General features: G+C 35.3%; 1 protein-coding gene across 3 annotated transcripts in view; it reads right to left on the reverse strand.

Moving 5' to 3' along the window:
• Nucleotides 1–13,915, reverse strand: part of LOC133333429 (uncharacterized) — a 42,573-nt gene that overhangs the window by 11,500 nt on the left and 17,158 nt on the right. The window contains exon 1 of one of the 3 annotated variants that reach the window (XM_061541748.1): nt 9,996–10,098. The exons of the other annotated variants lie outside the window; for them this stretch is intronic. Coding sequence (XP_061397732.1) covers nt 9,996–10,045 — 50 coding nt within the window. The 5' untranslated portion in view covers nt 10,046–10,098. Of the gene's footprint in view, nt 1–9,995; nt 10,099–13,915 lie in introns of those variants that run through there. 3 annotated transcript variants of the gene reach the window in all.

The following is a 13,915-nucleotide window of genomic DNA, read 5'->3' on the forward strand; positions in this document are numbered from 1 at the left end:
TTTGTTTTCATTTTTATTTCATTATTGTCTTTTTTTAATATTATTTTATTCGAGCATCATCAACGTCATTTACCTAGTAGTGATGCCCACCATGGTTAATGCTGCTGATTTTTTTGAAAATTGAAGCATGTTCGGTAAGAGTGAATCGTATGTGCTCTTCTAATAAGGCTATAAAAGAGTGGAACGAAGTTTATGAGCCTTAGAAATGAGCTTAAGAGATCATCTGTTGATCAGCAGATATAAGTCTTTGTAAACGAACTGGAGGGAATTTTTGTAGAAGTGCTCATGGGGGCTTAAGGGATACCTTTTAGACGAGCTGCAGGAAGTTTTTATAGGCGATATCCAGGAAGTCTTTATAAGGAGTCTATATACACGAGCTGAGTCTTTTTAGAGGAGATGCAGGGAGCCTTTATAAACGAGATTCAGGAAGTCTATATAGACGAGCTGGGGGTAGTCTTTTTAGAGCAGATGGAGTCTGTGTAGACAAGTTGAAGGGACGAGCTGTAAGTATCTTCATAGAAGAGCTGAAGAGCGTTTTTTTAGACGAGCTGGTGGGAGTCTTAATAGACGAGCTGGAGGGAGCCATCATAGTCCTGCTGAAAGGAGTCTTTATAGACGAGCTGAAGGGAGTCTTTATAGACGAGATGAAGGAAGTCTTTATAGACGAGATGAAGGGAGTCTTTATAGACGAGATGAAGGGATTATTTATAGGGGGCTTGATGGGAGTATTTATAGACGAGCTGGACGGAGTCTTTATCGATGGAGGGAGTCTTTATAATGGACCGGAAGAGAGTCTTTGTAGACGAGCTGATGGGACTCTTTATAGACGACCATTATAGAGATGGTGAAAGTCTTTGTAGACGAGCAGGGGCGATTTTTTAGGAGATCTGGAAGGAGTATTTGTAGATTAGCTGAAGCGGGTCTTTAAACCGAGATGGAGGATATCCAAGAAAGAATATTCTTTTCTAGAAATCTGGTAGGTTTTCTTCTGACTGTGTTAGGGTCTCTTCCCAGAATAAAATCCTGTGAAAAGTATTCTCGTTATAGGTTATCCTAGAAGGTCTTGATGAAAAACAACTTCGGTGCAGAAAATATTCAATGTTGACTCCACCCCTTTAGGTTTGAATGTCCCAAACCGATTTCATTGTAGGGAAGATCTGTAAAAGATTTTCTAACTCTAGAATTCCTGAGAAAGGACTTTCTTTCTTCTCCAGAAATCCTGTAGGTCTGTGAAAGATTTTCTGGTCATAGACCCATTTTAAAAGACCATTGTGCGTAAAAACCCACTTCGGTGCAGAAAGTATTCCGTGCAGATTCCTCCCCTTTAGATTTGAAGGGCCTAGGAAGAAATTTGAATAGTGTTTGGCTCTAGAGGTCCGAAGAAAGAATTATCTTCTCTTAAAATCTGGTAGATTGTCTTCTGAAGACTTGTGTTAATGTGAAAAGAACAACGTGTGTGCAGAAAATAATTTCAAGTGTTGGTATGGGCTCCATATCCGTAGGTTTAAAGGTCCTATACCGAAGTCTCTGCATGGAAGATCTGTAAAGGGATTTTTGGCTTTAGAAGTCTCAGAATTTTCTTTTAGCTATGGAAGTCGTAAATAATTATTTTCTTCTCTAGAATTCCGGTAGGTTGTCTTATGTCTGTAGAAGACTTGTGTTGGGGTTTCTGCCTAAAAAATAGTCAGGTGAAAAGTATTTTGGTTATAGGCCACCTTTCAAAGGCCTTGATTGGAAAAAAATCAACTTCTAGGCAAAAAATATTCAATATAGGTTCAAGTGTTGGTATGTTTTCCACCCTCTTAAGTTTAAAGGTCGTAGACGGATGTATGATGCATGAAAAAAAAATAAATTTCTTCTCTAGAAATCTAGTAGTTGGTCATCTATCTGTAAAATACCATTGTAAGTGTCTTTTTCTATAAAAAAATCTGCGAAAGTCTTTGGGTTATAAATCAATTCTGGAAGGTAATGTGTCTATAGAAAGCATATAAACGATTTTTTATATTATAGACAACCTCTTATATTTTATATGAAGTTTTCTATATATAGTAGAATCCAGTAGCTAACAACTGTTCCCCTAAAAGACACATTCATCCCGACAAATTGATTGTATTCCCCATTCCATTGAAGCGCACACGACAGACTCGTGATAAACGAAGAAAAAAAAAACAAAGCCACCTCTCGTTTTTTTTTCTTTCTTTCACTTTCTATAGCTGCGGCTCACGACAAAAACAACAACCAAAGCAACATGCAACAAAAACACATTAGTGTGCAGAAAACTTAAATCACAACTCGTGCGAATAAAAAAAATATTTATTATCAACTGCAAAAATAAAAAAAAAAATAACAACAAAAACAAAGACAACAAACACTTGCAGCAGAGACACCAAAGAGACTTTAAAAAAGAAAAACAACCTCTTTGAGGTACTCCACTCCAGGCTCACTTCAAACAGATAAAGTCATGAATAGACAACGCAATCACCACCGAATGCTTAAAAGGCCTCTAATAAACTTGGTTAATACCACACCGAACGTTAGAAAGCTGGGTGCAATTCCTCTGTTTGGCTTTTGTAATCACATTATTGTTCGAACAGGTTTTACCGCTGTTGTTTTTGTTGTTGTTGCTTCTGTCTTTACAATTTCGCCAATGCCAGGGGCTTGTGCCTACCTCAGCCACCTTAGGTCAAACAGGTGGTTATGTTTTGGTTGTTGTTGGCTGGATGGATGTCTTGTTGTTGCCTGGCTTGCTTGGTATAATCGACGTAAAATTTTGCTTTCATGCAACCTCAGCGCACGAACTTCAAAGTTGAAAGGTGTTTGTTTCAAAGTGTTGTTGTTATTGTTTCTTTGGGGAAATGAATAGGAAATTGGTAGGAAAAAAATCATAAAGAAAGGTCAAGGGTTTAATATCAGACATTTTGGAGATTTGAGTTAAATTGTGGTTATTATGGGGAAGGTAAGAGGTTTCCGATAGGTAATTTGTAGTCGGAAGATTTTATTATGCGTTTGCTTTAGGGTTTCTACATATTTGTATTTTTTTAGTTTGGGTTCTCAGAAGATAACAAACTCTTTACGGAATTTTATATGGGGATCCATGTTTTGATATAGTCCCAATATAAGTGTATCAAAGGGAATTAGGTATATTGTGGTTCCTAGATGCATTTTCGAACTAAAGTGGTTTTTATTTTTGTTTTTCGGGTTCTCAGAAGATGAAATACCTTCTGTTTTGACCCCGTGTGTATTCGATAATAGAATTTATGTCGGAAGACTCTTTGCAGGTCTTATATACCCATATTGTTTCCCACGTTTCCGTTATTTGGCAATTCAATTCTTTTAAGAGGATAACAACCCTTCTTATAGCCAATTTTCATGATGATGGAGGTGAGTCTTGAAATCGAGTTTAATGGAGTATTTGTAGACGACCTGAAGGGAGTCTTTATAAAGGAGCTGGAGCGAGTCATGCAAACTGAAGCGAGACTTTATAGAATATCTGAATGGAATTTCTGTGCACGACTGAAACCGAGTACGAATGAAGTGAAATTATGTATTGGGACAATTTAGGCGATCCGGGAGTTTTTAAGCCGAGTATTATCAGGTATTCTCAAGAAGTCCTGTAATAGGATTTTCTTCAAATAGAAATCCTGTAGTTTGTCTTCTGTCTTTAGAAGACCTGTGTTAGGCTTTCATTAGAATGCCGATGTGTATTCGATAATAGAATTTAGGTCAGAAGACTTCTAGCAGGCCTTATATACCTGGAAGTAATTCAATAGGTCAATTGGAACCCATGTTCCGAATTTCGGGTTCTAAGAGGATAACAAGCCTTCTTATTGCCAATTTTCATGATGATGGTCGACGTTTTCACTTCGCCTCAATAAATGTCTACCGACCAGGTTGTAGGTATTTTGCAGGTCCATATCGCATTTATGAACCGAAGTGTTTGTAATTTGGCAATTTCGATTTCTCGGAGGATAAAATACCCTATATTCTAGACAATTTTCAATGTTGGTCCACGCTTTGACATATACAAAATAAAAGGGTTCCGACCTATTTGAAGCTTATTTAAAATCCTAGACGCATTCTTAAAAACAAAGTTTTGAAATAGTCCCAATATTAGTATACCGATAGGGTTTTGGGTACATTGAAGGTATTAGCTGCATTTTCAATACGAAGTGAATATAATTAGGACTTCCGGTTTTCAGTGAAACCTTAGAGTCCTTCTTTCAGTAGAAGACTGATATGCGGTCTCTGCTAATAGAATATGTATATAAGGTTATATGACGATGGAAGACAAGTGAGGATATATAATTTAGTAATATAGAAGATCATCAAGAAGATATACGAGACATTTGGACTTGTTCGATCCCACCCTAGAACCTAAATACAATTTCTAAGATCTGAATTACATGGAAGTAATTGTGAGGACTGCAAAGGCTTCTCAAGTCAATCGAAGGCCTCTCGAGGTTCTTTAATGTATTGTTGGTATTTTATGAGCCTTTGGAAGTGGTTCCTTACTATTTAATTATTTACTATTAAAAGAATTCATTTGAAAGAACCTTTATTCGCAAATAATTTTAAGCATCGGAATTAATATATTAATGACGTTTTCAAAAGTGAATGCAATTTTGAAAAATTCATGAAATTAATCTCCCAATTTGCCTAATCAAATATGGAACCAAGCTTCCATACAAATCTTAGACAATAAAAGATAAAATCAAGAAAATTTAAATACCATTCCATCTTCATTTGTCTGGAATCGTTTAAATACGACAATTGCCGTTTGGGGTTAACAAATCAACTTAGTCTAAATATATTTGCTCTTTTGTGCTGTTTTAGCATATAAAACACAATACTAAAACTAAGCACCCCTCCCATACCTCATCACCTACCCCCTCTAAAAGGTCCAATCTACCATTTGTCTGTTACTCTAATAAATTTATTGAAAAAAAAGTGAAAAAACCCTCCGAGTAATGTCGTCAAAGTTAATTTACAATCATCAAAATGTAAATATGACGAAAATGCTACGATGCTGGCTGGCTGTCTGTCTGTGGTCGAGAAGGCATTGTCGATGCCGAAGAAAATGAAATAGAGATGAAGACAACGAAGAAGAAAAAAATATATAAATCACAAAATTAAATTCAATGAATAAATTGCAGACGACAGAATCAAAAACGCAAACGAACTTTGCACAAAAAACGGTAAAATATTAAGATGTTTGTGTGTGTGTGCGATCCAACCATTACGACAATGCAATAGAAAAAAACGGAAAACAATAGCGACAACAAACATAGATCTCAGAGACACATAAATGTATCCATACGTAGTTACAAGAAACATAGAAGCTAATCAAAACGTCTGTGGTTTTGAGGTACAAATATATATATATATAAATTTTGAAATAAAAATTAACCTATACATTTTCGGAGGACCTAATAGACCTACCTACGTTTACCTTTTAATCTTTGATTACAAATAATAATACATTATCATCCCTCAAGGCGTATGATTTATATTTTATATTGCAGGATACATCCATTACTCATACGTATACAAACTCCAGGCAGGTAAAATATTTCTACCACTCCGAAATTTTTCTACCACTACGAGGAGCCAAAAGAGAGAAAAAAATAAAAATAAAAAATCAGTGCAACATAATATCTAGCGGTACCCTTAAATGGGAATTTTGACAAAAATGGACCTACATTGAAAAATTTCTGCTAGGAGGTTTTAAGCCACTGAGAACCCAAACTACCCAATTTTATTCACGCCAATCGTATAGTGCGCTTAGGACATTTTTAGAAGACCATGTACATGGGTGCTTTAGCTACATAATCTATAATAAAAAAACTCGCGGTGAAGAGATATGTCAATCTCTGATAAACCTAAAAACTGACAAGAACCTTAAATGTGTATTCTCCGTCATAAAAATATGGACTTAGATTGAAATTATATGCAAAAGAAATTGTTTTTTGACCTCTGGGAACCTGAAATAACAAATTGTTCTCGTCATACATTCTCCATATATAATGATCGCCTCCGATTTAAGTGTAGGTTTCTGTATCCCCTGACTTAATTTGAAAAGTGAGTAAACTGGCCCTATATTGAAAATACAGCCACTTCGATTCGAAAATAATGCTAGGTAAGCTTCCAAATACCACCGTTGGACGGGACCGTTATATAGGCAATATAAACATTTCTTCTTTCTGGAAACTATATAATCCGGAAGGTACCCTATGATGAAAAATGTGGTTTGAATAATCAAAATACTAGAAATAGAACTGACGCGTTATATATAGGTAATGGCTATACGAAATTAGGGAAGGATGTTCCAAGTTGTGAATATTAAAACATCGTAGGAGAAATATCAACGTCTTCAAAATGGCCCCCTTTAGATCCTCTAAAGGCAGACCTTATATAAAAAATACCTATTATTATACTACAGAATGAACCCCTTCTATATGCAGAGATATTCTGTTGGCGAAGTACCTTCTAAAGTTACATTCGAATATGCAGAGGACCTTCTATAAAACTTCTAAAGACTGAAAACTTTTGAGGTTTGATATTAACCGAAGATATTTCAAGTAGACACCAGTTTTCTAAAGAAAGTAGACAGAACATATTTTGGAGGTAGTCATTGTAAACAGAAGAATTCCAAGATATCTTCCACAGAAAGAAGATATGCTATAGTCTAAGAACCATTAAGAGGTCTAATCTATAAATGTGACACTTTTTAAGAGGTCTTCTGTAGATATAAGGACCTTTAGAGGTATCCTTTCTTTCCTTGACATAAGGAGCTCTTTTTATGACCGAATGATTTCTGGATGTTTTCTTAAAACGGAATATAATCGGGCTATAGACGGATTACCTTCAAGAGGTCGGAATACCTGAAAAGAGGACCTTCTGCAGAATAACTTCTAGAGGTGAAATACACTGTACAACATGTGAAAAATATATTATACGGATGAAATCGTTTGGCGAGAATATGACGAAATCAGGACGGATTCCCCAAAGGTCAAGATTTTAGTAATGGCATGATTATTTGTTGCTGCAATATTTTAGTAAAACGCATCCTACTCCAGTCTTTAGTGAGACTTTTTCGTCCATATTTCTTTGAGCCCTAAATTAAATACCACAATACCAATTTTTTTGGACCTGCAAATATTCTACAAAAATGTCGCTCATAATATTTCAGATAGTATTTTCAGAAATATGAACACGATATTCGTATATTTTCATGGACTTTTTCCACTTTTCCTTGCTCAGAATAGAAATGGCGGATTCATCTAAAATATTTTCCATAAATAGATCTCATTATGCCATACAAATTAATAATATTTAATTGGGGGAGACAGATCCGGATCGCAAAATTTTAAACCGGATTTTCTGATAATAAACCTGTTTTCTATACTGGCTTTAATCAACCGATTAACCTTATATGCATATCAATTAAAAGGTAGAAAAATTTAATTGGCTTCTCAAGGCTCAATTAGATCTGGTGGGCATGTGTACCCCTATATAAAAGTCTCGAACAATTTTACGAATTTTGAGGTGACGGTGGAGGGCGAAGTTAATGTTTTTTACGACTTAGTTATTTTTTTATAAAGAAACCTCAATTCCTACCCTTCAAACCACTGTTCACATTCTGACGTCTTGATCTGATACATGCAACACACGCAAACAGCGGCATATATTGCAGGCAACAACAACAGTCCAACAAATTAATATACACGATGCTGCTACAACACATGGGTTTCATTAGCCACGAGTGAAAAATATGTTGGGGAGAGGGGTAGGTAAGTAGAGATCCCGATTGACTCCATGAGATATGATTGTGTATGTTGGATATGACTACATCATGAGCTCTATGAGTAGATTAACCAAAGAACAAAAAAAAAACAAAACAAAAAATTGCCTGAAGTGTTGCATGTTGCATCTCAACACACACAAATGCGTTTCAATTCAATCTACTGGCAGCAAGTCAAGTGACTAACTAACGCAATGATATATTCACTTAATTTACACGCATTTGAAAACAAAAACAACAAAGATTCCAGCCCAAGCCTCCCTCCTTGAGCATAATTCGACGAGCATCATTTACAGCTCCCACACGCAGTGCAGCGCTCACACCCAATCCAACACAACATTCCTTACCCAGTTGAGTCCGTCTGAGATGACTTCGGTTTTTTTATGACAACCTCAACTCAAAAATTGAATTAACAAATGTCTAGTTGTCTTTATTGTGGGTGTTGTTGTTGTAGATTTTATTGACGAATTTCTTAAGTTTCTGCATGATTGCATAAAATTCATATTTTAAATGAATTTTTCAAACAATTTTTTTTTCGTTATATTTTTGTGAATTTACTATTGGAAAAGTCGATGCGAAGCATGCGGTTGTTGTTCATTGAAGCTATAGGCGATAAAAGAAAATTAAAAAAAAACGTGGTTTATGGCATAAAGAAAGGGCTTTAAACTTGTAAACACGTTTATTAATTATGTTTGCTTTATTAATAATTTTATTTTTTTTTTATTAATGTTAACGTTGTTGTTGTTAGTTTTGTTGTCGTCCGTTTTTTTTTGTTGGCGGTTTTTATTAGCGTTTAGTTAATTAGCCATAAAATAAATAACGAAAAACATGCAAAAATTCGTGACAATTTCAGTTCAGCGCACGAGGATAGAGGAATGTGGTGCTAATCATTGAAGGTATTTATGAGACATGCTTTACAATAATGGTTTGGCCAATTTTGAGGGGACAGGGAACGGGCTGTGTTGAGACGGGTTAGGTCAAAAGAATCGGACACTTCTTCAAACCATTTATAAGAAATTTGGTAGTATTCGTAGATATGTGGGTTTTCTGAGCAAGAATCCGGTAAAGGTAGAAAAGAAAGATGAAAAAATAGCGAATATCGTTCAACAATTTTTTGGAAGGTTTGTAGGCCAAAATAATGACGAAGGTTAGACATTTTATTGACGGAACACCTCTAGAAGACTTCTACATTAAATTATTTTGTTTGTGACCTACATGAAATATGGACGGCGAAGTTGACAAACGAGACAACGGAGTAAAAAAAACTTTGGTACTCATGGGCCATATATAGAGGATCTTATCAATCGGGTGCTTTTGGCACAGCTCATTTCTTTGGCCCAAGGATGTTTGAGACGAAATTTTGCGTAACGTATTGAATTGAGTCTAAAATAAAGTGTGCTAAGTTTTGTAGAAATCGATTCAGATTTCGATATAGCTCCCATATATATTTTCGTTCGATTTTAGGTTAGTGATGTACCAATCACCCTACGTTTGTCCGATTGAAACAAAATTTTGCATAACGTATTGAATTCCAGAATAACGTGTGTTAAGTTTCATTGAAATCGGATCAAATTTAGATATAGCTTCTATATATATTTTCGTCCGATTTTAGGCAAATTGTGACCGAAATACCCAAGATTTGTCCGGATAGGGGAACTCCCCTCAGCCTTATGTCTAATAAGGGTTTATACACTTTGATACGGCATAAATGTGCCTCATAGAAATATTGAGTTTAGACCCCATGTTTCTTTGGGCCAAATTCGTTTTAGACAATTAGGAGGAGATTTCACAAAACTTTGCACATCGTAATATTTCTACCAAATTCAGTTCAAGTTCGAAGATGGGGAATATCGGTCCACTCCCTCTGGTACCTCCCCCACAAATGGTCAAAATTTTTTCATATTTTTTAATCCAATATAAAGTAAATGAAATGTTCGATTTGAACCAAACCTTGTACAACATATTGTCTTTACTAAGCCTAGGTCATGTCCGTAGATGGGACCCATTAGTTCTTGTACTTCTCCCAAAAATGGTCAACAATTTCAATATTTAAAAATCCAGTATCAGGCGAATGGAATTTCCGATTTAAACCAAACCCTACACAATCAATAAACTTCACCAAGCCCAGATCATGATTGACGACGGGACCATACGCAATATAAAATTCTGATACAAAAAAGTATTTAACACTTACGCTGTTGTTGTACCACCACGCGGCATTTTGTTTAGATGGCGATCACGCATTTACCAATAAAAAAAAACCAAAAACAACAAAAAACTTGTAATGCTGCAACAAAATGTTAGGTTTGTTTTTTTTTTGGGTTGATATGTTTTTCTGGGTTCTTTGGTTGTCTGTCTGGCCGAATGGTTGGTTGGCGTGAATTAATGATTTATTTTTTGTTGTTGTTGGGATTCTCACTTTGTTATTTTTCTGAATTTTCTTTTATCTCTCTTTTAAAAATTGAAAGGCGAAATGATATGTTTTATTTCGTGTTTTTGGCGAAAATGTGAAATGGTGAAAATTAAATGCGACGTAATCGAGAATTAACGGGAAGAAAAAAGCGAAACGAAATTGACGAAAACGACGTCACGCGTTCAATTTTGGCATGATCCGAGGCAATGTGATGGGCGGCGGGCGAATGACGAGTGTTCGAAAAAACTAATGAGACACAGAGAGAGGAGCACAATTTTTAGTGTGACAAAAACAAATTCAAATATAAAAGAAAAACACTTGAGTTATTTTTTTTATAGATCTCGATATTGTTGTTGTAGTTTTTGTATTTTTTTATTCTAATTGTTGTTAATCAATTTAGTTTTAGTTCAGTTGTTTAGTTTAGTCTGCTTAAATATTAATTTCCGTTCGAGTTCGTCTTCAAGCTAAAACTTCTACGATAAAACTGAAATGGATGTTTTGGCGGAATGGATAGATCGTTTGTCTGCGATCGTTGTCGACGTCGTCAACGGCGACAATTAATTTTCATAACACAATGACAACAGCAACAAAAACAACACAAACACCAGCAATGATGATGGTGGAGATCATCATTTGCTGCTGTTGTTTTTGTTGGTATGAGAGGGCTACACTCTCATTCTAGGACTGTGGCAAAATACGAATTGTTTTTTTCTGTAACTCGAATAAAATGTCACGAAAAAAAATTAAACAATAACAACAACATTTCGTGTTAAGTTCAGAAAATAAAAAACTACAACTGCAAATAACAATTGAATTATTAAAATGTTCACATATGTATATCTGTATCGGAATAACTTTGAATTGCGGTTATATGTCTGCCTATACGCCTGCATGTGTGCGTATGTGTCTGTAGTGCAGTATATATGTGTGTGTGTGTGTCTCTGTGCTTCTATGAAAGATGAGAAAACTATTGCAAACGATCTCACGTAGGTTTGTTTTTTTCTGCACATCGAACTAATTACACTAATCTACACAGAAAAATTAGAGATGTATTTCAGAACATCGAAGCAATGTTGGGGAGCGGCGGAGAGGGGGAGGGAGGGTGTGGATTTGTGAAAGCAAATAAGATCCAACTAAAACTACTATATTATTAAAATAATTATGTTTATGATCTCCATGAAATGTGGACAGCTGCGGAGTCGACAAATGAGACAGAGGAGTAAAGAAAAAAAATTTGGTACTCATAGGTGAAATATGTGTCTTCATTGCAATCGTAGGTTTATATTTAATGCAATACATATTGAATGGCTCATAAACAGGTCCATTTTATTACACTGTGACATAAAATGGAGTCCATGGTCTGGAGGATGGAAATTTCCTTATGGAGATGAAAGTTCTTTGGAAAGAATATATAGAACCCACAAGGACAAATTGAAAGTCCATGAAAAAATTATATATAACTTTATTCGCGGTAGACAGATCCGAATTGCTAATGTTATGAACGGGATTTTCAGATCATAAACCCGATTTTTATTCCACTTTTAATTAACCCATTAAACTTTTATGCACATAATTTGAAAGCCACTGCCCGGTTTGAGCAGTTAGAAGAAGATATTGATTTTGGTAAATATATTACGATACGTATTTATATCGGATACATCATAAGCTTCATATGAAGTTTTTAAAATGTTACCACTTTGTGGGGGTGTACAAGAAGGAATAGATCGATGTAAAAAATGCTAGGATATTTTATTTACACAATTTTAAAATGTTGACACTTTGTGGGATTGGTACCAGAAGGGGTGGGTCGACTGACCTAGGTATGGTAAAAATATTACAAAGTACAGAATTTGGATAAAATCGGAAACTTTATTAGCTTTGCGGTGGAGATACCGGAAGTAGTATACATCGGTATACTACTCCCCTTCTTTGGCCTTTGTATATTTATAGTAAAAATAATACGATGTGCAAGACTTGAATGAAATCTGGCATTCCCATAAGCCTTTTGATTGGCTAAATACTGACCGGTCATCTTTAAACCCTCCATGATTAATCATTTGCATGATTACCTTTCTCGTATAAAATTTAATGACAATTTGTTCCGTATAGCCCCTATATGAAGGATCCACCGGATTTTATATACTTTAATTGTCCTAGACGTATTCTTTAAGCGAAGTGGGTGCAATTTTGCATTGCGGTAACTTTTCTATATAGGGATCATTTTGGGATCAAAAACCCCGTGTAACTGGCAGACTTGACTAACTTCTTAATTTCTTTTCCTCAATTTGATAATTCTTTTTCACGGATTACAATAATCTTCCTGAGTTAATGGTATACTGGAATTTTATTGGGGGCTTGAGATATTTTTTTAATATATACCCTTGGCTTGGAACTGCATAGTACCATTGTATCCACTTAGGTTAAAAAAACCTAACCTAGAACCTAAACTGGTTCGGAACCTTTATGTGAAAACACGCATTTATATTGAGAAATTTCTGACAGAATGTCTTCTATTCTCTAAGAACCAGAGTTAGAAAATTACTGTTTCTTAGGGTGATTAAGTACAAGTTTGATCGGGCCGCACTGTTTATACCCTCCACCATAAGTGGACATTAAAATCACCTAAAATCGATCGGAGCTTCCGAGAGAAAATACCAAACTACAGTCATTCAGATAGGGCCTCGAAGATACCGAAAATAAAATCAAAATACCAAATAGTGAGGTTACCGTTGTTTGGAGGGCTATACCCAAAACAGAGATCGATATTGATATTTTTATGGTTGAATAATTTTTATGGTTCGAAAAATTTTAAATGTGTGAGGCATTGTTATCAAGTTTGAAAAATGTGTCCAAAATTCCGAATATTGGGGTGTATATGGTAATAGTAATCCTAGGAATAGTAGCAATGTCAGAGCAAAATTTCAGAGCTCAATGTTAAATAGTTACGATCTCTATCGTTATTTCGCAGATGGACGTGTGACATAGAATTTTGTTCTGAATAAAAATATGTATAGGTACTTCTTGGGGTCTCTGACAGCAGTTGCAAATGAAATGCCAAATTTAACACACCACCTAATGGCGGAGGGTATAAAAAGCGTGGGAAACTTGAAACGTTATTAACATTTTTAAGAACCCGAATGTGCATTCACTTCGTGTTGAAAAGGCCATTAAGACCTTAACTTTAGCTAAAATGGAGGGTTTTTATATGGGGTCCAGGAAAAAGTATTGATCGAAATTGAATTTTTTGTTCGGATAGGCGGATACAATGAATATTTAGTTGGAAAAAGTCTTACGCCCACTGAGAACCTGAAATGCTAAATTAAAGTGAGGTTGTGCAGGAATCTCTTTTGAAAATATTTTGTCAGGGAATGTTTTATCCTCTAAGAACCCGTTATTCCAATAACAGCCAATTTCTGTTAAAAATACGGCTTGAACGTGGCCCGAAAGTGCGATCACTTCAGTTTGAAAATGCCATTAATACCTTAACTTCAGCTAAAATGGAGGGGTTTTTAATGGGGTCCAGGATAAAGTAGAGATCGAGATTGAATATTTTGTTCAGATCGGTAGATACAATGAATATTTTGTTTGAGAAGTCTGAAATGTTTCAAAACAGGAATCTGTTTTGAAAATATTTTGTCACGTAATGTTTTATCCTCTAAAAACCCGTTATTCCAATAACAGTCAATTTCTATGAAAAATGC

The sequence above is a fragment of the Musca vetustissima genome, unplaced genomic scaffold, assembly GCF_032173495.1.
Source record: "Musca vetustissima isolate MV318-11 ecotype Yass unplaced genomic scaffold, APGP_CSIRO_Mvet_v1 utg21814, whole genome shotgun sequence".
Lineage (NCBI taxonomy): Eukaryota > Metazoa > Arthropoda > Insecta > Diptera > Muscidae > Musca > Musca vetustissima.